The sequence below is a fragment of the Cibotium barometz genome, chromosome 25 (assembly GCF_041138505.1).
Source record: "Cibotium barometz isolate CiBa-2024 chromosome 25, ASM4113850v1, whole genome shotgun sequence".
Classification (NCBI taxonomy): Eukaryota; Viridiplantae; Streptophyta; class Polypodiopsida; order Cyatheales; family Cibotiaceae; genus Cibotium; species Cibotium barometz.
In genome coordinates this window covers 11,358,404-11,380,901 of record NC_141070.1, presented here as the reverse complement: position 1 = coordinate 11,380,901, position 22,498 = coordinate 11,358,404, and the positions used below count along the sequence as shown (strand labels likewise).

The 22,498-nt window shown below is 44.3% G+C and overlaps 1 protein-coding gene across 3 annotated transcripts in view; it reads left to right on the top strand.

The window, feature by feature from the left end:
• Positions 1 to 22,498, top strand: part of LOC147624250 (glyoxysomal fatty acid beta-oxidation multifunctional protein MFP-a-like) — a 113,962-nt gene that overhangs the window by 29,637 nt on the left and 61,827 nt on the right. For all 3 annotated transcript variants that reach the window (XM_086819215.1, XM_086819217.1, XM_086819216.1), the window contains exon 2: positions 6,618 to 6,689. In XM_086819215.1, the coding sequence (XP_086675341.1) occupies positions 6,618 to 6,689 (72 nt within the window). The remainder of the gene's footprint in view (positions 1 to 6,617; positions 6,690 to 22,498) is intronic.

The window sequence follows — 22,498 nt, the reverse complement described above, 5'->3', positions numbered from 1 at the left end:
ATAGCCATGGAAGGAGAAAGGTGGTGGTGTTTGCCTTGAGATGGTTTCAGGGAAACATTGTTTATGGCTCCTTTTATTGGGATGGATTATATCTATGGAGATTTCTTTCTTGGACGAGATTTATATAGATATTGGGCTTCACAAGCAATTTCTATGGACAAATCTGTCCGAGTTTATAGAGAAGAAATCTTTGGATATCTCATGGTAGAGAGCAGATGGAAGGCAACATGGGCACTTGAGAGGGTAGTGTGAGTTGGTGACCGAAATGCCTACAAACTCTTGGTGGCCGAAATGTCTATAAACTATGTGTAGCAGAAATGCTTATGGAACACCAGGTTATCTATGCCTGCGAGTGATTGTTTTATCTTGTTACTTGAGCCCACCTCTCATCCAAGGTGTGTGGTCAGAGTACCAACACGGAGTGTAAGTGGTAAAGTGGACATGACGCCTGGTTGGCACAGGACTTATGTCTATGCCAAGGGTCATGTGGACTGATGCCTTGTTGGAAGGAGACTTATTTTGTCTCGCCCATTTACTTGGGACATGATTATGATATTTGGACTTATGAGACTGTTTTGTCTCGCCCATTTATTTGGGACATGGATTTATTTATTTTTAAAAGCCATATTAGAATCACTATCTCACCACATGTGGATTCATGTTGGAATTGTGAGAGGGCAATTCAATGAACACTCCACTATACACGTGGATTCGTATTGCGATTGTGGAGTGAGTGTTTCATTGTTTCCACACCATTCTTGTTGATCAGAGTTGGAATTGTATGGGAGAACATGGAAACTGTTGGGATTGGGAGAAAGGATTGCTAGAACTTTGGAGAACCAACTTTTCTGTCACCATGGTTTGTGCTCTTGAATGGCACCAGTTTGTGTGCATAGCACATGTTTCTGTGTGAGGCACTAGTTTCTTGTGCATGGCACTAATTTCCACACCATTCTTGTTGATCAGAGTTGGGATTGTATGGGAGAACATGGGAACTGTTGGGATTGGGAGAAAGGATTGCTAGAACTTTGGAGAACCAACTTTTCTGTCACCATGGTTTGTGCTCTTGAATGGCACCAGTTTGTGTGCATAGCACATGTTTTTGTGTGAGGCACTAGTTTCTTGTGCATGGCACTAATTTAAGTGACTTAGCACTTGGTTGGTGATTTTCATTGGCATATGATTATCTCATTGATATTGGTGATTGAGACACAATTGGCTCTTGTGCTTGTGTCTAGCATATCTTCCACAGAATTCTCGCCAATTTTTTTTGAGAGAGGATTTTAATATTGCTATTATGGAGTCTTATTTAGTCTCGTCCATATCTTTGGGACATGGATTTTTCTGTTATATTGGATTTTTGAGACTGTCTCGTCTCGCCCACTTGATGGGACATGATTATATATTGAACATATGGCTTGAAGCTAAAAGTTGCGGACAACTTTTAAGAAGTTGGGGAGGATGTCACCACCTGGACATTTTCCAGTATGAAGGGGGTCTGGTGGACTCCAAGATGTCTAAATATTTGGAAAGTACAAGCTTTGGGAATGGGGGATTATCCTAGAATACAAAGGACGACACTCCTAAAATATAGGAGAGTTGCTATTTTTGGCCCGACTCCGATGGAAATTCTGTTTGCGTCATGACATCTGGAATTGAGCAAATACCACGAGTTGGCAAAGTGCCTATGACAGAATGTCTACGAGTTGGGATATGTTTAGAGATAAAGTTTATGGAAGGACCCATCTCTTAGATTGAGACATGTGGCAAGAAAGTGGACCAAAGTGAGACAAGTGGCCTGACACTTGTTAGAAAGTGGATCAAAGTGAGACAAGTGGCCTCACACTTGTGACTTCAGCTATTGTGTGGCTCTCCACTTGTCATTGTAGCCTTCTCTTGCCATTTTAGCTCATGGGAGGCCCAAATCTATAAATTGGAGCCCTCTCTCTTCATTAAGAGAGGCTCTCTTGTTGCACACTAGCCTCTACCAGCGTTGAAGGTGCCCTAATGATGGCTACTCTCTTTCTCTCTCTCTTGAAGGCTGCCCATGAAGAATACCGGCTGTTGGGGACTGTTTTGGAGGCTTCCATCGCGAAGAAATACTAAAGGCAAGGGTATTTAATCATTTATTATGATTTCTAGCCATTGTACTTGTTGTACTCACTGTACCACCCATTGTACCGGTTGTACTAGCTTCTGTACTTGCTGTACCAACCACTGTACTTGTTGTACTCGTCACTGTACATGTTGTACCAGCATTTGTACTTGTACGTGTTGTACCAGCCACTACCAGCTGTACCAGCCCCCGTGGGGAGAGTAAGGGCCTCAAAGCTTGTACATGATATTATTCTCCTTGGGTAATAAAATACTCCAAGGGGGGGGTCGGCCCATTCTGGCCTCTATGCGGTGTCACACGGGCAAGCTTCATTTTCAGCATTTGTGGATGTTTTGTCCAGCTTTTATGTTTTATGCAAAGTGATAATGGATATGTGTGAAGGTTGTGGCTATGTTTAAATGTTTAAATGTTTTAATATGCATTGAGGGTATCAACAAGTGTGTCAAAGGTCCTAGTCCCCCGGGCGCTGCGAGTTTCAGATTGTCACTCCATAGGAAGACCCATGCTAGGATTTGTGTTTTGCCTATGGGACTGTCACTCCATAAGAAGACTAGGACTTCACATTTCTATGTGCCTGATAAGAAATTCTTGTACAAGTTTCATGAAAGGGAGATTTCATCCATTACATGTGCACATGTATTCATGTTTGCATGCATAAACTTGTTTTCGCATGACTTGTTTTCGTGTGTTTGCCTGCTATGACGTGCGAGTACATTGGACGGGGACGCCCCCAGTGTACTGTGGGTGTGTTGTTTGCTAACGAGTTGGTGTGGCATGTGAACAAGTGGTAACCATTGATTTAGGCTTAATAATATTTTAAGATTAAGGATTGCATGGAATAACTCTCTCCAGCACGTGATGGTGTGTGGGGGTGGTTGATGGAAGGAGGCGCCTACTGGATTGGAGGAGGGGGGAAATATAAACACGCACTTTCATATCTGCCCCACAAACACCCGAGACATCATCTTATTAAACTTTGCCGGTGCATTGATTCGGCATCACCACAAAACTCATAGTGGCGGTGTTCTGTCTTGAAGGCTATTTTTGGTATGTCAGCCCATAAAGGTCTGAACCTAATGATAGCCACTCTTGAGATCTATCTTCAAAACGAACTTTGCACGATTGAGTTAGCCACTCTTGAGATCTATCTTCAAAAAGAACTTTGCACGATTGAGTTAGCCACTCTTGAGATCTATCTTCAAAAAGAACTTTGCACCATTGAGTTGCTCAAGGATATACTCAATCTTGAGCATTGGGAACGTGTTCTTCACTGTGAACTTATTAAGTGCCCTGTAGTCCACGCATAATTGTGCGGACTTGTCTTTCTTCTGCACAAACAAGATAGGTGCATCAAAGGGTGAGGATGAGGGCTGGATAAATCCAACTCGGAGTAACTGGGAGAGCTGTTGCTCTAGTTCACTCTCCAGTGCCTTAGAAAGGTGATAGGGGAACTTCATGGGCGGTTGTGTCCCGAGGACCAACTCAATGCAATGATCCTTAGGATGATTGGGTGGGAGGTGCAGTGGGAGATCATTCTTTAGCATGATGCTTGAAACTGTGCTAGGAGACCATCTAGCTTTTGCTTCCAAGGGGTTGCTGATTGAACAACAGATCCTATGGACATGAATCAAAGCGATAGCTCATTCGGCCTGGATGTGTGAGATGAGTGGCATACCTAGAATTCTCCTATCCCCGTGAATTAAGACAAGCTGAAAGTGTCCTGCCTCCAATCAGGAATACGTGCATAATCTCTAAACCATTGACTGTGGAGAATCATATCACACCCCAAAAGAGGTGAGATAATGAAGTCTCGCCTTTTGAACCATAAATGCTAATTGTTGAGCTTTATGAGATATGTGAGTGTGAACTTTGAAGACCGGGTGTGAACCCGTCTATGTCTAGATGATGGGGTACAAGTGTACAACACATCTTCTTAGCCAACTGAGGAGAAATGGCATCCTCAAAGCTGCCCATATCAAAGAGAACACCCTTCACTGTGCCATAAGCATGAATGAGGGCTGTCTTTTGCTCCTTAACCTTACTCTCCTGCTTATTGTCAAATACCACTATGGGTATTGCATTTAAGGCGGGTAAGAGTTGGATGGCGTGGGTGGCCGATGTGGGAGGTGTAGATGCAGTTGTCTTTGAGGCTTGTACAGCCTGCCACTTGGTACAATCTTTCTTACCATGCACCACGGTGTGGTAGAAGAAACATTTGTTCTTCCCCTTATACCGCGTTTGCTCTTCTAGTTGGAGATATCTTCCAATAATGTCCTCCTTTGCCTTTTTCCCAAGTGTTTTTGAAGGCTTGAAGTCTTTATCCTTCTTACCTCCTGAGGTGCTCTAGGAATCTTTCTTGTCTTTGCTATTTTGAGCTCCCTTCCCTCCTTGAGATGATGACTGTTGGGTGGTGGATGACAACTGTTGGGGTTTGGGGCTAGCTTGGATATGCTTGGGCTTACCTCCGTTTAGCATCATTTCTTGATTCTGAGCGAGAGTGAGAGCCCTGTCATAGGACTGTGGCTCAAAATTACATATAGTAAACCTATTGTTAGTATCCAAACCTCTAATGAATTGTTTCAATTTATCCTCCTCGAATATACCTAATTGATGTTGTGACGTGATTACTCTATTAGAGTATGTTAGTACGAGAGACCCATTTTGGGAGAGTGTGTAAAACTCATCCTCAATGTTGGTATTGGGGAGGTAAAAACCAATTTTTGAGATTGGACACGAAGGTGTCCCATACTTAATGCGGAGCTCCTGTGATATGTAGACTCGACCAATGCTGCCACCAGGTAATGCTTCGTCGGAAAGGTGAGGTGCTGCTAAATGGACTTGATCTTGAGGATCTGAAAGCTTAGCCAGTGGAAAATATGCTACAAATTGATGAATGAATTGCATGATTGCACCATGATCACACTTACCATCATACTTAAGTTTGGTTGAGCACGTATGACGGTGGTGGAGGAACTCGGTCCTTGATGCGCCAGTGCAGGGAGAAGAGACAACATGTTTGCCTACATAGAGGCTATCAACTGCTGGTTTTGGAGTTGCATAGCTTCACGTTCAAGCCTTTCTTGGGTTGCTTGGTAAGCTCATCTTTGGTCTTCTTTAGCCTTGTGTTTGGTGTCCTTGGCCCTTTGTTCATCCTCTCGTTGAGCCCGTCGTACTTCTCCCTTTTTGGCATCTTCTTTTTGCCTTTGTTGCTCCATGATGAGGAACAATCTTTCCAATTTTGAGAGCTCTTTTGGCTTTCCAACTTCTTCCTTGACTTTTTCAGCCTTTTGGAGCTGTCAATGCTAACTAGCACCAGTAGCTTTAAGTGCTAACTAGCACCTGCACCTTTGACTGCTAACTATCACTTACAGTTTTGAGTGCTAACTAGCACTTGTAGCTCTGAGTGCAAACTAGCACGTGCATCTTTGAGTCCTACCTAGCACCTACAACTCCGACTCTGAGTGCTAACTAGCACTTGAAACTTAAAGGGCTAGTTAGCACTTCTATAATCATGTATGTGCTAAATAACATTTGCAACATTTTGTTAGCAGTAATGCATTTTTCTTGATTAGAATTTATCGTCTGGTGGTAGCTTTTTTTTTCTTTGGTTGCTTCTTCTTTTTAGCCTCTATCTATTGTCTTAGCAATCTGTTTTGTTCCAAGAGTAATTTGATGAAGTCTTCATTGCTATGTGGAAGTGTTTGTGTAGTGGTGGTGTCTTCTTTGTAGATCTCTCCTTCCATATCTTCTTTGTAGCTTTCTGACGATGTCTCTCTTTCCATTGTTCAGGCTTGGGTAGTTTTTCTTGATTGCAGTTTTACCATCCGAGGAATGCTCTCTATTTTGGGTAGCCAGGGTCACAATATGTAGCTCTGATACCAATGTTGAATGGCTCTATGGTTGGGTGGTGCGCTAGATGCCAGTGTCTATGTGTTTCCATGTTTTGCTTTATCACAGGTGTCTGGATAGGCAGGGTTTTTTATAGCTTGCATGAGTGTTTTCCTTTTGCTCTAGTGGAGGACAACGAGTAACGTTTTGGTCATTAGTAGGTTATGCATGAAGCGGATATTGCATGGCATACGGGTCTGAGTTGAGATATGGGTTTCCCATTATATAAATTGAATTATGTTTTGGTAATAGGCTATAGTAGGTAAACAGTCTGTCTCTTCTATCTACTTCTTTGTGTTTTGATTATGCAAGTAGATTAGCATTTCTTAATCAAAGTTAATTAGCATCAACCATGCATAATTTTTGTAGCTATGTCACACTTCATGTCTCACTACACAATTTTTGATGGGAAAATAACAATTTTCTTAAATTTTGGGAGAATCGGCCCATTTTCACCTACTACCATTTTGCTGCCTACTTTGGTTTTTAATGCCTAGATGAAACAACATTGTTCAATGATATTTGGATTGCTGACATATATAGTCATGATTGCATTGTTTTGATCGGGACAACATTTTTTGAACTCATGGTGTGCTTTTGGTTGTTGCTTCAGTTCTTGAGGCACTCAAGTCAAAATTTGAAGAAGCCTGCAATCGGGATGATGTAAAAGCTATCGTTGTGATTGGTGAGTCTCTTTTAAAAAATTTGTGCTTATACTCAAGTGAGGTGAAGAAATGTAATAACTAAAGCCATGATAGGTGAGTCCTTTGATGCTTTAACCACCACGATTGCTCTATAGTAGCTTGTAGAAGACTTCACATGTTTGCTCGTTGTTCTACAGTGGCTCATAGAAGACTTCACACGTTTGTTGATTGGGTTGTTCATTGAAAAACCATTAATTATTTGTAAGAGAATTGTCTAATAGACTTTTGGCAATACAAGCATATTGAAGAATCATTTTATAGACTTTTGGCAATACTAGCTCTCCTCTTATGCCATCAGCACTTAGGAAGAGTTTAAAGAGGTTCCATGCGTAATTCTTGCTCCCAAATGCTGCGAAGAAGATCAACCACAAGTGGGACACCATAGATTAAAATGATAATGAATCAATGCATGCCTATGTTACAAATTTTTGGAAGATACACTTGGAGGTCTCACCGTGTATGCACATTAGTGAGCTGGAAAAGAAGATCAAATTTGCATCCGGACTACAATCCATGTACCAATCGGGTGTAAGATATGCAGAAAAGCCAAGGTGTCCCGATAAGAATGAATATGCTAAAAAGAGCAAAGAAAGGGTTGTCCAAAACTTGTAAAAAGGTGGACAGCCACCAAGAAGAGACTTCAAAGATGCCAAAGGAGGTGAGAAACTTGAAAATAATTCATCTAAAGACTACTCCAACAAGAGGCAAGTTTAGTCTCACGCCAGAGCAAAGATAGCAATATGCTAGTGCTTTGCATGTGGAAGCAAAGACCCCATGTTAGGGAATGCCTGCAATGCAAAAAGAATGAGAATGACAAGCAGCGTAAGGTGAATGTACATGCCTGTTCCCGATGTGCAAGGGAATACAAGTCCTGCGTAAAATGAGAGAGTGGTATGCAATGCTTTGGGAAAGATTAAAGATTAGCCTGCTCTCTTCATGTTTGATGATTGTGCAATGGACAACTTCATCTCCGTGCAAATGGCTGACGCTTTGGGCATTGAGGTAGGGGACTTGGGAACCAAATTGAAGCGGAAGAGGTGGAAGTTATGCCTATCTTAGGCAAGCTGCATGTGCACATTCAAGGCAAGCCGTTTTTGTGGGCAAAGAGGTGGAAGTTACGCCTATCATAGGCAACCTGCATGTGCACATTCAAGGCTATTTGGACCATGAAAGTTTTTTGGTTGCCCCTATCAATGGTTGTGATGTATTGCTAGGCAAGCCGTGGCACCATCGTCTTTATCCCCTCAAGGATTACAAAACAATAGAATCACTTTTATGCATAAGGGCCACATGCATGGGATTGATGCCGGCAAGGAGGGAGACTCTATTCCCATTGTATCTCACATACAGATTAATAAAGCAATGAAAAAGGGCCTTTCTACGTACTTGGTTTTTGTTCGTGATAATGTTGAACACAGTGATGTGCATGTGGGTATTTACTCTTACTCAAGAGAGGCCGAATTTGGTACTGAATTTAATGATTTTTTGCCGATGCATTCCCAGGGGAGCTACCTCCTCCAAGACCTGAGGATCATCACATTGACATAGTCGTGCGTAGTTCACCACCTAATAGACCCGCATACCACGTAAGTGCCGTGCAACAAGAGGAGATTATGAAACATGTAAATGAGCTTTTAGAGAAGGGTTTGGTTCAGCCAAGCTCTTCGCCATTTTGTGCTTCCATACTCCTGGTACAAAAGGAGGTCGGGTCATGGAGGGAGGCCCTCAACATTGAAAACGGGGAAACCCCCATCCCATATCCATCCCTCGTACTTTCCTGAGGAAGTATGGGATTACTTCGAGCTTGTTCCGACATGAGAGAGTAAGCTCATGGACGTGGTCTTGCTTCACTGCAAAAATAGAATCCCATCTGTTAGATGTGTGGATTTTCTCTTTTCTAGGTTTGGAACGTTGAGTATAAGACCTGAGTGCCAGCCAAAGAAGCATTAACTCTCTGTGAAAAGGAGGTGATCCAGCCGCTCCTTCCTGTAAGGCTATCTTGTTACGACTTCACTCCAGTCACCAGCCCTGTCTTAGGCATTCCCCTCCTTGCAGTCAAGCTAATGACTTCGGGCATGGCCAGCTCCCATAGTCTGACGAGAGGTGTGTACAAGGCCCAAGAACAGATTCACCGCTGTGTGGCTCGGTATGTGTGTTGATTACGGGGCATTGAACAAGCTTACTGTCAAGAATCATTTTTCGATTCCACGGATCAATGCCATTCTTGATAAGCTTGATGCCTTAGCCGCATAGATTTGAAAAGTGGGTATCACGAGGTGCGTGAGATACCACAGGATGTATATAAGACGGCATTCCGGACAGTATTTGAACTTTATGAGTATTTGGTTATGCCGTTTGGTGTCATGAATGCCCTGACACCATTCAATAGGATGATGGATCGCATTTTCCGAGCGCATCAGAAATTCACAGGTGTGTTCTTTGATGATATATTGGTATTCTCTAAGAATGAACATAGGGCTCATTTGGGCGAAGTGTTTTACCCTGACTAGCCTTAGGTCCAAGGTCCTCCCGTAGTTATTGTTTTTCACCGCTCGTAGGTGCTTTTGATCTGCCCGTAGCCGATGCCGATGCTACCGAGGAAGCACCTTGTAGGGTTTTGAACCCACGACCTTCTAGTCGTAGGCAAATCCCTTCACCACTTGGACTATCACCTCAGTGGCCATTTGGCCGAAGTTTTTAGAGAGATTTGTTAGGCATATGCTCACTTTTTTCTTTTTTCAGAAACAGACTTCTATTAAGTATGAGAAAAACATACAAAAATCACAGCTATAAGCCGGAAAAGAATAGAATCACCCCAATATGTAAGGTGATTTCAACCACTGAGGAGCATCATGATGCCATGTAAGACCTGTGGTACTAGAGGAAAAGAAGATGCCATGGTCCCACTCTCGCATAAATATCATGTGCTTCGCCTGCGCAGAACGAGAGGGCCCTTGAATGCGAGCCCAAGTAGCCATAAGAGTGTGGATGATATCACCCCATATGGTACTAATGCACTGAGACCCAGAAATCTGGACACCTTCAATAGCCTCCGTGCATCTAGCTCTCCAGATCTGCCATGCTATAATACTGGCAATAATCTCCCAACTGGTGTCAATCCTCTGTCTGGGGGGGTGTATAATCAGAGTGAAGAACATCCTACAATAAACCACGTTGGGCAATGCCTCTACGAATGAAAATAGTAGAATCTATACCACTGCCCTCTTAAAAAAGCTGTGGACTGGATTGGAAGAGCCAAGTAATTGCCCCCCAAGTCACATGCATGGCTCGGCCACTCAATTTGCCCATAAGTTGGGCTACAGAACCCCAAATCTGCTGTGCAGTGTTGCTTCCCCATAAACAATGTTGTACAATCTCAGAATCTGCTGCACACCTAGGACAGGAAGGTGCTACACTGAAAACCGATCTCCACTTATTGGTGGGGAGACCACCATGTAAGAATAACCAAAAGAAATGAGAGATCTGGCTCCTTCTGTATGAGTGCCAAAGTCTATGCCAATATGTGCGCTGTATCACTAGAGAAATATCATAGCTCTCCCAATGAGGCTTGAGAGTAGGGATCCTATGCATCTGTCGAGTGAGAAGAAGCTTGGCATTCCGGACAGTGAAACTGAAAAAAGCAAGGCTTTTCAAAGGATCGAAGGCATCAATACACTCCCACTCTCCTGGATCCCACTGAAGATATCTGATAGGACTGCCACCTGAAGGAGGTGAGTTAGGGTTTCATGTGGGAGACATACACAGAGAAGAAGGGAGAGAGAGAGAGAGAGACATGTGGGGATAAGTCAACTCATGAATTGTGAGTGTGTGACTCCCCTATCACACATGTATATTTGCTCTAGTACACATAGTGCACTTAGTACATTAAAACTACTAAGTGTACTATGTACTATAACTTATGGGCTAGTACACACTATAAGGGTGGGCATAATGCCTTTACCCCAACAACCTCCCACTTAAAGGCAAAGTGTCCTTAAATGAAGGAAAAGAAAAATCAGCATGTACATAATAATATACAAGGCCATATCAAGGCTGAAACTGGCCTCATCCAATGCCCATCAAGTGTCTGCAATGAGCAAACCGCTCTGGAGGCAAACTCTTTGTCAACAGATCAGCCGGGTTGTCATCCGTATGAATCTTGACAAGCTGAATTTGCTTGTTCTCTATCACCTCTCTGATGAAGTGATACTTCACATCCACATGCTTCGTCTTTGCATGAAAGACAGGGTTCTTTGCCAACTGGATGGCACTCTGACTGTCACAATGCAACAATGGAATATCCCGTGTATAACCTAAATCAACCACTAACCGAGATAGCCATAATGCCTCCTTGCAAGCCTCTGTGGCTGCAATATACTCGGCCTCTGTAGTAGATAAGGCAGTGCACTTCTGCATCCTGGATATCCATGACACAGCACCTCCTGTGAATGTAAACACATAACCGGTAGTAGACTTCCGGTTATCTGGATGACCGGCATAATCCGAATCCGTGTAACCATGCACTAATGCATCCTGTTTGCCAAAGCAAATGCACATATCCTGTGTGCCCTTCGGGTATCTCATGACACCTTTCACTGCTTCCCAATGCTTCTTGCCAGGGTTGGCCATGTATCTAGAAACCACTCCCACTGCAAATGCAATGTCCGGCCTGGTAGCAACCATGGCATACATGAGACTGCCACAAGCTGAAGCATACGGAATCTTGGCCATATCAGCCCTGCTACTATCCGACTGTGGGTTGTCCATAGCACTGAGTTTCACAAACTTTGCCAATGTATTCCTTCTGAGACAAATACAACACATGCTGATTTCTGTCCCGAAGTATCCGCATACCCAAAATGTGATTTGCATCACCCAAATCCTTCATATCAAAGGTTTGATGCAGCCTCTTCTTCAAGGCATCCATCTCTTTACGAGATTTCCCGGCAATCAACATATCATCAACATACAAGATGAGGATCAATAGACTGCCATCCAAAGCTTTCTTGGAGTATAAGCAGTGATCTATGTCACTCCTCCTGAAATCTTGGGATTTCATGAATGTATCAAATTTATGATACCATTCCCTTGGTGCCTGTTTGAGCCCATAAAGACTCTTTTTCAGCTTGCATACAAGCTTCTCCTTTCCATTCACTGCATAACCCTCTGGCTGTTGCATATATATTTGCTCATGGAGATCACCGTGAAGAAAAGCAGTCTTCACATCCATCTGAATCAAATCCTGATCATCATGAGCAACCAAAGCCAATACAGCTCTAAGTGTGGTCATTTTGACCACTGGAGAGAAGATCTCATCAAAGTCCACACCATATTCCTGCTTGAAGTCCTTAGCCACTAACCTGGCTTTGTATCTTGGCTTTGCATCAGGTGCAACTTTGAGCCTGTAAACCTACTTGCATGGCAAAACCTTCTTGCCTGTAGGCAAATGCACCAACTTCCATGTTCCATTTTTGTGCAGAGAATCCATCTCTGACTTCATAGCACACTCCCAAAGAGCCTTGTCTGCCCTCTGTAAAGCCTCCTTATAACAAGAGGGCTCCCCACAGTCAGTGAGCATCAAGTAGTCAACCCCTGGAACAAACCTGTCAGGGGCTCTGGAGGGTCTTGTGGACCTCTGTACCCAATGACCATCATTTGCAGGTTGCTGTCCAGCCTGCATATCACATATTGGTGGCTCCTGTTCCATGCTATAAGGTTGAAAGATCATGCCTGGTATCTCCTCTAACTGTGGCATATCCATAGGGATATCTTCTGCCATCTCTGGCTGTCCATTTGGACCATTTTTAGCACCATTTAAGGGCTGGTTTTGATGCTGTAATGGCTGATTTACAGCCCTTGGTTGTTGTCCATGATGTCCATCATCATCAAAGATGACTCTGCCAGGCTTCTGTTGCCTTGCAGGCTCCTTATACATGCATGTTTCATCGAAAATGACATCATTGCTGCGTATAATCTTTTTATTCACTGGATCCCAAAGTCTATACCCCATTTCACCTCTGTCACCATATCCTAGGAATATGCATTTGTGAGACTTAGGATCAAGTTTGGTGTGTATCTCCCTGCGTATGTGCACGTACGCAACGCAACCAAACACTCTCAAGTGCTTGTAGGACGGAGGCTTCCCTGTCCATACTTCCTCTGGCACTTTCCCACCAAGCCTCGTGTTAGGTGACCTGTTTATAAGATGAACGGCTGTCATAACAGCTTTAGCCCAAAAACCATGAGGTAACGCAGCATGTGACAACATAGAACGGACCTTCTCCTGAATGGTCCTGTTCATCCTCTCTGCTGTCCCGTTTTGTGGAGGATCATAAGGAGTAGCGAGCTCCCTCTTGATGCCTTTAGCATCACAAAAGTCCTGAAACTGTTTAGACATATACTCTCCACCATTGTTGGAACGCAAAGCCTTCAGTGTTTTGCTAAGTTTGATTCTCAACATGAGCAACAAACTTCTCAAACACTGAGAATGTATCACTCTTCAAACGAAGAGGATAAACCCACACCTTGCGTGTGGCATCATCAATAAATGACAAAATATTTTGCCCCTCCCAAAGAAAGCTGAGGCATCTCACATACATCTGTATGCACAAGCTCTAACTGAGCATCTTTCTGTCCAAGAGCTTTCTTGTGGGGGCACTGGAGTTGCCTGCCATATATACAATGCTCACAAAACTGAAAACTTGAGAACTTTAGAGAAGGCAAGTAACCAAAACGAGACAATTACTCCATTCCTTTGACACTCATGTGTCCCAACCGGCTATGCCACATAGAGATTTCGGGTAGCTCGGTTGCATTTACATTAGCATGGTGACAAACACCAGCATGCATGAAGTAAAGAGTGTCCACCTTAGAGCCTCTAGCAACAACCAGTGAGCCTTTCTTTCCACGACCAAATGTGGTAACATAATCAGCATCATCAAGCTGTCCAGTAGAAAGCAGGTTCTTCTTGATCTCAGGCACATGCCTGACATCATGGAGCATAAGCTGTGAGCCATCTGAAAACACAAGCCTCACATCACCTTTGCCAAGAATCTTGCATGCATGGTTGTCACCCAAATAAACTACTCCTTCATTGCGAGCAGTATACCTGACAAACAAGTCTCTGCAACCTGTGACATGAAAGGAGGCACCTGAATCAATGATCCATGAGTGCATACCATGACCATCTCCTGCAAGAAGTGAATGGGCATCAAGTGAAGACGTGAATAGGACTTCATCCTCACTATCACCTGCATGTGACACATTGACTTCTTTAATCTTGACTCCACTTTTGCCCTTTGGCTTTGCATCTTTGGCCTCATCTTTGTCTTTGTCTTTTCCTTTTGATCATTCTTCCATTTGTAGCATTGCTTTTTGATATGTCCCTTCTTGCCACAATAATGGCATTCCAAGTCCTTTTTGGAGCGGGACTTGCTCCTTCCCCGTTCTTGGCTTTTACCCCTTTGCTGGGATCTCCCACGTGCATTCATTGCATTGGACTTTCCAACAGAGTTGTTCTTCCTGTTCATCTCCTCTTGAAGAAGAGCACCCTCCACATCTGCATATGACAGCATAGCATTTGAATTGCTAGTGGCTGTCCTGAATGTGTCCCAACTCTCTGGCAAAGTGCATAAAAGAAAGGTGGCTTTGAACTCATCGTCCATTGCCAACTTTTGATTGATGACCTGGCTGACAATACCATTAAACTCATTTAGATGGGCTGTCATAGACGCCCCTTCCTTCATTTGAAGGCCTATGAGTTTCTTCAACCGATACACTTTGCTCGAGGCACTTTGTTGGGCATACAAGTCCTGCAATCTTTGCCTCATTCCCCAAGCTGTCTTCTCTTCACGTATGCTGAAAAGTAAAGTGTCTGACACAGACAACATGATTGTGGATCTTGCTAGCTCATCCATATCTTCCCATTCTTCAGCAGTAAGAGAAGCGGGCATTACACCCCTTTCTTTGATGGGCTTGTGTTGCTTCTTCTGGAGCAACACATTATAGCACTGGGTTTGCCAAATGTCATAATTATGTGAGCCTTCAAGCTTCTTGATGTGAAGCAATGAAGAGCTCTTACCTGTGGTTGCCATAGTAATATGCAACCTTTGTCAATGCCTGACTCCTTGCAAGATGTGCAAACACTGCACCAAAGCACACAAAGTGCTCACAGTTGTTCTCCCAAAGTTTATCTCCCACTGCGGAAGCACGAATGCAACTCTACTCCCACTGAATGTGATAAAATCACCAAAATCTGGTTGCTGCAGATTTAGGACAGCACCTTAGATGTGCTCTGTTCCCCTTCCAAAGTACTGTACAATAGTACCAAGTGCTCACCAATGATGTACCAAATCTGTACCGGCAAGTACAGCAGCTGAAAATGAGCCTTTTCCTCACTCAAATCAATGTACAGCCATGCCAAAACTTGTACAAAGTTGTACCAAATCTGTACCAGCAAGTACAGCAGCAATAAATGCTCTCCTGGCTGTCCAAATGAGTGAAAATCAGACTTTTACAGTCCCCACCACTGCATACAACAGTCCCGAACAGAAATTGAGCAAAAGCCCCTTGACTGCAAGTGGATTTCTGAGGGTTCAAGGCATAAAAGTATTCCCTGCTTCTTTGCCAAGCTCAACAAGCATAAAATCTTGAAAAGCCCCTTGATTTAAGATCAATTTCTGATCATACATGGTACATTAACGCACATGAAGGCATCCAGAGTCTTCACAATGCTTCCCCCTGGCCACATATACATCCAATACATAAAAGCCCCTTGATTTACAGGCACATTGAGTGCTTGACAGGCATCAACACATTGCCCAAGGCATCAAATGCGAATGCCTGCATGCAAATCAACCCAATTGGCACAAAAGCCCTTTGATCTGCACTCCAATTTCCTGCAATTTTGGCCCGAATGTGAGATTGCTCACATCATACAGCATGTATGAATGCCCAATGGCACAATTACATCAAAAGCCCCAAATATCGACACCCAATTTCCTGCAAATTGACTTGGAATGTGACCAATGTCACCCAATTTTGCCAATTTTGCTCAAAATTTGAGCAATTTGGCACTTGTACCTGCTCAATTGATGATTGTACCTGCTCAATTGCAAATCCCAAAAAAAAAATTGAAGCAAATACCTCGTACAAATTTCTGAAATCAGCTGATTTCTGTTGCAGAAAAAGGAGGGGCGTCAAATTTGCTGCTTCGTGCTGATGATGTTGCTGCTGTATTAGTGCAGAAGACGTCGGGTGTTTAATGTTTGGTGGTGGCTTTGTTTGACAGTCTGCAGTGTCGACACAGGTCGAAGGACCATGCAAAACACCAACGGAAGTAAACGGGCAGCGCTGGCCCGTTTGTTTCTTGCCCTGCTGTGGGTGAGCTTCGCATCTGTCGCATTGAACGATGAAGGCCGCCCGCCAGTGATGGCACCACCACCGCGTACTGCAGAGTCTTTGACTCCCACGCAATCGTCAGACCCACGAACGGGTACTTTGCTGCCAGCGACACGCTTACCAGCACCTGACACGCCACGTGTTACCAGTCGAAGGGAGTTGCGCTATCGAGGTCGACGATGGAAAGGAGTTTCTCCCGCACGGCGCCCGACTCCTCCTGCTGCGCGCGAAAACTCCACGTAAGCCTCAAGGCTGAGCGCCGCCCGTTGTGGTTGCAGCACCGACTACTGGCTGAGCAGCGGTGGCTTTCCCCACACTAGTGCTGCCCGATGAGGTGACGGATCACTGGGGCTAAGCAGACGAGCAGCAGGATTTCATAACCAAACACAAGCAAGTCCGTCCATCCACAGTAGCTCGAAGGTGCACACAAGTCCATCCAAAGTAGCTCGAAGGCGGGCAAGTCCAGGCAGTTTAGCTATGATACCAGTTGAAGGAGCTGAGTTAGGGTTTCATGTGGGAGACATACACAGAGAAGAAGGGAGAGAGAGAGACATGTGGGGATAAGTCAACTCATGGATTGTGAGTGTGTGACTCCCCTATCACACGTATATTTGCTCTAGTACACATAGTGCACTTAGTACATTAAAAGTACTAAGTGTACTATGTACTATAACTTATGGGCTAGTACACACTATAAGGGTGGGCATAATGCCTTTACCCCAACACCACCATATAACCACAAACACCAAGAGCCATTAGTCACTATCTGAGGAGAAGGGTCAATGAACTAATGCTTCCCCGAACGACCAACAATCGTCACTGGACTAAGCTTAGTATCTGGGACGATCTCCTCCATACTACATCTCCTCAATCTCCCTCTAGGCATGATAGAGTAAATGATGCAATCTGTAGCCTCTTGGCCCGGGAGAGCAATGACCTACAGAGGTATGCCTATCCTCGAAAAAACTCCAAGCCAACTCGGATCATAGTCTCCGTGAAAAGTCCCAGAAAGCCACTCATGCGGAATAGCTGCATCAATCTGATCAATACAAACGCGAGAGCCTCTAAGATGCTGAATGGATGCAGCTCTCCGATCCTCTAGAAGACTCTTAAAGGTCTTCCAAGCAAGAACTGTGTGTGCATATCTTTCCCATCCTGACCATTGCATATAACGAGATGCACCAAGTGGCCGACTAGCCTCATCCCTAATGAGCTCATTCCACATAATAGGTTGTCGGTCAGCCTCATCCAAAGACCTAGGAGGCCTTTGTTGCAAAAACGATCTCATGCTTGCAGCTTCTCCATGCTCTGACAATGGCTGCAATAAGAGGGGAAGATGGTGCCCTGAAATCAGCCTCTGTGAACAAAAAACGTGTGCTGGGCATCCAGTCTCTCCCAACCCTGGGTGTACATCCGGAAATCTGAGACAAGAAGAAATCCTTCCAAGGCTTAGTGCTTGGTAGGAAACCTCTGACCACAAGTTTGCAAAGCAATGCCTTGCACTGAACCTTCGGATCGATCACCGCGGCAGATACGACCAGGACTTCCATCACCCCCTCGACGAGCCAAACGTCCCATAGACGTCCTTCAGGGGGAGTCACCCTTGATAGAGCCATAGCACTTTGTCGAGCGAGACGCCCATGCTTACCAGGACCTCGTCCATGGCCACTTCATCACCGGTGGATTAGAGCCATGATCACCCGCCATAGGAGACGACTGCCCGGCCACTTTAGTTTCTCTATCTTACAGCACCCCATGAGAGAGATACTGAGATGAGCAGATTACACCAGTCTTATGCTAGTTGTAGATATTATACACTTTTGTTGTACCTCAGAAGGAGTATTTTCCTTTCATAGCTGTTTAGGACTGTTAGTACTTTTTTAGTCCTTTTTGTCTTCCTTTTGATGAGACACCATCAGCTGTGTAGTACTATGTTTTGGTCTCATAGGCCACTTTGGCCTTTCGCAGACGTTAATGTATCAGTTTATGCATATCTCAGCGGATGGATTCATACAGAGACCTGGATACATGGATGTGTACATGCCTCACAGTGCCTGAGTGGTGATTGGCCTGCTCAGAGTGTCATCACACGAGTTTGAGATTGAGGCAGGTAGGGCAGCACGGATCCCCAGAGCAGAGAGGATATGCAGACTATGCTAGGAGGAGGTTGAGAGTGAGGAACATTATGTATGCAGATGCAGAGCCTATAGTGTCATTAGAGAGAGATACACCACCATCTTCAGTGGACATCCCTCACTCCGCCAGATCATGGAGTCCGCAGACCAACGCAGATTTGGCCAATTCTTTCTAGAGACACAATGCCACAGAGAGACACTGCTACGGACTCATACCACAGGGAGAGGTGGGCGATAGCTCCAGCTCACTGATTTCTTCCAGAGATCTATCCCAGTGCCTATTCTGACATAGGAGGGGGTTACACTTCAGCGTGCTGCGGACCTCCGAGAGCCAGACGTAGACCGAGAGCACCAAGAGCCACCAGACTCCGAGACTACATCAGAGGGAGATCACAGAGATACGGGCTCGACATCAGCACCATATCCAGGAGCGGCTAGCTCACTTACACTCACACCCGGAGATCATGCTCTGAGGTATTTTTGCCTCGCCATCGCCTATGTATCACATATTACACCCCCATTATGGTAGTGGTTAGAGCTAGACAGATCTGCATTGCATTCTTGTATACCCTGCGCATATAGGTTGCATACTGAGCCTCTAGCAGTAGTGCTCCATCCATCACACCCCCCCACTAGCTCAGTACTTTCATAGTTTACTTCATGTTTATTTTGTCCTTTTTTTCTTTCTGGACATCCAAAGACATTGACAGTTGTACATTGATTTGTCTCATAGGTCCAGTTCGGCCTCTAGTAGACGTTAATACAGCTTTCTTTCTTTCTTTCTTTCTCTCGCCATTGAGCTGCCTTTTCATGTGACGTAGGTGAGGGAGACCTCTCGGCCATACTCATTAGCCCCATGCTTGATATTTTGGAGAGTGGTGTACCATCTATTGTGGGCTGATGCTTTTGGTATTCCATGATGAGATTTCCATGGACAATTTTGTATCACTCCAGTGGGATAGTTTTGTTTTGTTTCTATTTTATTTTCCATTCCATGAGGAGATATGCCATGGACATTATTTTATCACTTTGGTCTCATTGGCCCATCGGGTCTTTAGCAGACGTTTAATCTCTCTCTCTCTCTCTCTCTCTCGTTGTTATGTTGTCTTTTTTCTTTTCCATGAGATGAGATTCCATGTACACATTGTACACCTTTTGTGTCATAGACCTGTTGGGTCTTTTGCAAGACGTTAATATATCTTCTTCTTCTTCTTCTTCTTCTCCTCTGTGCACACACTCACACCATGGATCTCTTTGATCCCCCAAAGCTTAGTAGGCTTGTACTTATGCAAACCCTAACTCTAACCGTATTAAGAGTTTTTGGGGTTTCTCTGATTTTAGGGTTTGAGCCTTCGCCCATTAGTGCTGCCATGTCGTCCTCTGCTCCCACCTGGCCGCGCCAAGTGTGTGTCCACCTACGCCAACTGTTCATACGGTGCTGCCATTACCGCTCCTCGTTGTTGACGCACCATCGACCAGCATTATTGAATGTGTCTATGCTTTCTACCGTCGACAATGTGCTGAACACTACCCTGTTGTTGCTGCTGCTCACAGTCGCCGCTCAGCTCCGCCTCCGCCCTTACCTTTGCGCCTCAGCTGCCCTATGTGCAACATCTGCAACCCACCATCGACCTGCTGCAACGATAGTCTGCCGCTTGTGCGCCATCATCACCATTCTGGCATTTGAGGCCCGCCATTGCTTGTCCAAGATTGCCTCTATTGTCACCCCTATTGGAGCTGGCCAAAGAGTTGCCACCACAGCCGATTGTATATGTAGATTTCCACCTCAGCAAAAATTAGAGTTATTAAAAAATAAGGTGAAATTTATCTAATTAATGCTCTACATCTAGCTAGAATAGGCACCGACCATCTCAAACATTGCAATATGCCTCATCATTGACAACAGCCATCTAGGTACACATTTCTAGGTGGGGGGACCATGGTGGGTGCAAGCCTGGCCCATGGTAAGACCCACCACGTAGATCCTCCTCAAATCAATAGGAATCTTCGGTGGTCTCTTCTTTGACCACACCAACTATTGATCCACATTGCCTCTATCCCCAATGCTTGATAACACCAAATCCCTCAAGCCATAGAGACTACCCAGCTTCATTGCAGCTATGGAAAATGCATCAACATCTAACAATCTTAGTGTGATGAGTAAATGTCGATGAAAGTAGCCAAAAGAGTTGAAGGAAGCAGTTGGATTAGAGAAATCCTTAAGTTTGGAGGAGTACACACACATTGGGGGTTTTTAGAAATTGAGGCAAGATTGACAAAATTGAAGAGTCTGCAATCATGGATTCTTTCAAAATTGAAAATTCTCATCAAATTAGCTTATGCATACATTTATTTTTTGGGCTTTTTAAAAAATTAAGCCCTTTGCTTCAATTGGAGCTGTTGCATTATAGAAAATTTGGGCCTTTCTCAAAATATGATGAAAATCATTAAATTGAAGCTCCTACCACCACAAAATTTTGGGGCTTTTTCAAAATTAAGCCTCTTGCAACAAATTGGAGCCAATGCATCGACACAAATTTGTGGTTTTCCTCCCAATTTGTGCAATTACAGGTTCTGTGTTTGGTCCCCGAGCCTAAAATGATAACCTAAGTGTCAATCGCAACACTGACGGAAAAGGACAAATCGTCATCGGCACATCATAGGGAAGATTTTAAACTTCCAAAATTAATCTTCATTTTTTGTTTTAAACTTCATGGGTTCTCTACTTGGGTGGTCCCCCAAAAATGATTGTAATAAATGTTGTGTGAGTGTGTCAATCTTTTATATGTGTTCTCTTTGTAATGCCTTGTTGTTATAAAAGGCTCCATCATTTTGTATCATATCCTGCTTAAAGCAAGGGGGTTGTCTCCTCCCCCTGTATGAGATAGCCTTCTCCTCACAGAGAGGCCAGCCGGAGGAGAAGCATCTCTTCCCCTTTGATCATTTGTCTCCATCCCTTATATGAGGTGAGGCTGTATTTAGCCCATCGTGGTTGTACTTAGCCCTTTGTGGCTGTTTTTCTTTAACTAATTGATGGATCTTTTCTCGGGAAAAAAAAGCAAGAGGGGTGTCTTGGTAAGCTGATGTAGGTTGCCATGTGTGGTCAAGCCGTCATATCAGGTGTGACATGAGTTTCATGTGTTAGCATCATAGCGTTCTTTCATAGCACATGATTCCAGTCTTGAGCCCAAATCTCCTTGGCTATTAAAGGTTTTCTCAGGCATCTCCACCTTTGCTGCGAAGGGGGTTTGTTGAGATTCAGAGTCTCGTGTGTGTGTCCGCTCGTGTGTGAACCCATATGTATGTGTGTGAACAGCCCCTACAAGGGTTATTGTTCTACATGCGTGTGTCCCCTCGTGTGTGAACTTGTATGTGTGTGAACACTCTTATAAGTGGATAAGATAAGTGTGCCGTGTGGCATGTGAACATCACTTCTATCACATCGATCAATCACATCATTGAGTTGTGTAACCACGCCAGCTTCCCCTACACTACATGCTCCACAACAAGTTTGCCAGTGGGATCCCAACCTCAAAATGGATGGTATGATGAAGAGTGCAAAACCACTAGGCTTCGCCTCTTACGTGAGAGGGAACATGGGCTGATTTCAGTACATAAGATGCAATGCATCTTCTGGACATTCACTCGCCGGAAAGAAACGGGCATTTCTTGCCAGACGAGAACAAGAGTCATATCGGCTCTTTTTGAGCGAGGACAACTTAGAAGCTTGGCGCTTGGCGCATTCTTGAAGAAAAAAGAGCACCTACACCTATCACAGATCCTAGCCTTTGGGAAGCCTATGCACGACAGTTGTATGATGTGCCAAACCAACCTATACCACAGACGTCACACATCCCTTGGCCTACATCATCTTATCTATTTGATTCCTCCAATGTCACTAGGGCTCTTAAAAAGCTGCATAATGGGAGAGTAAAAGTTCATGATGATCTACTTGCGGAACATTTTGCCCACGGGCACCATGTATTGGCTACCATTCTTCCCACCCTCTTAGACTTTCCAACACCATTGTCCCCATCCACAAAGCAGGAGACCCCACGGACCCAAGTAACTACAGGACTATCATGATTGGTCACACAATGGCCAAAATCTATGGGGCAGTACTAGAGGACAAGATGAGCACTATGGTAGAGAGGATGGGAAACAAAGCATCGGGCCAGGTAGGCTTCAGGAGAAACTACTCCACGTTGAACCATATCTTTACTTTACGGGCTATCATAGAGGCGGCAAGGTCTTCA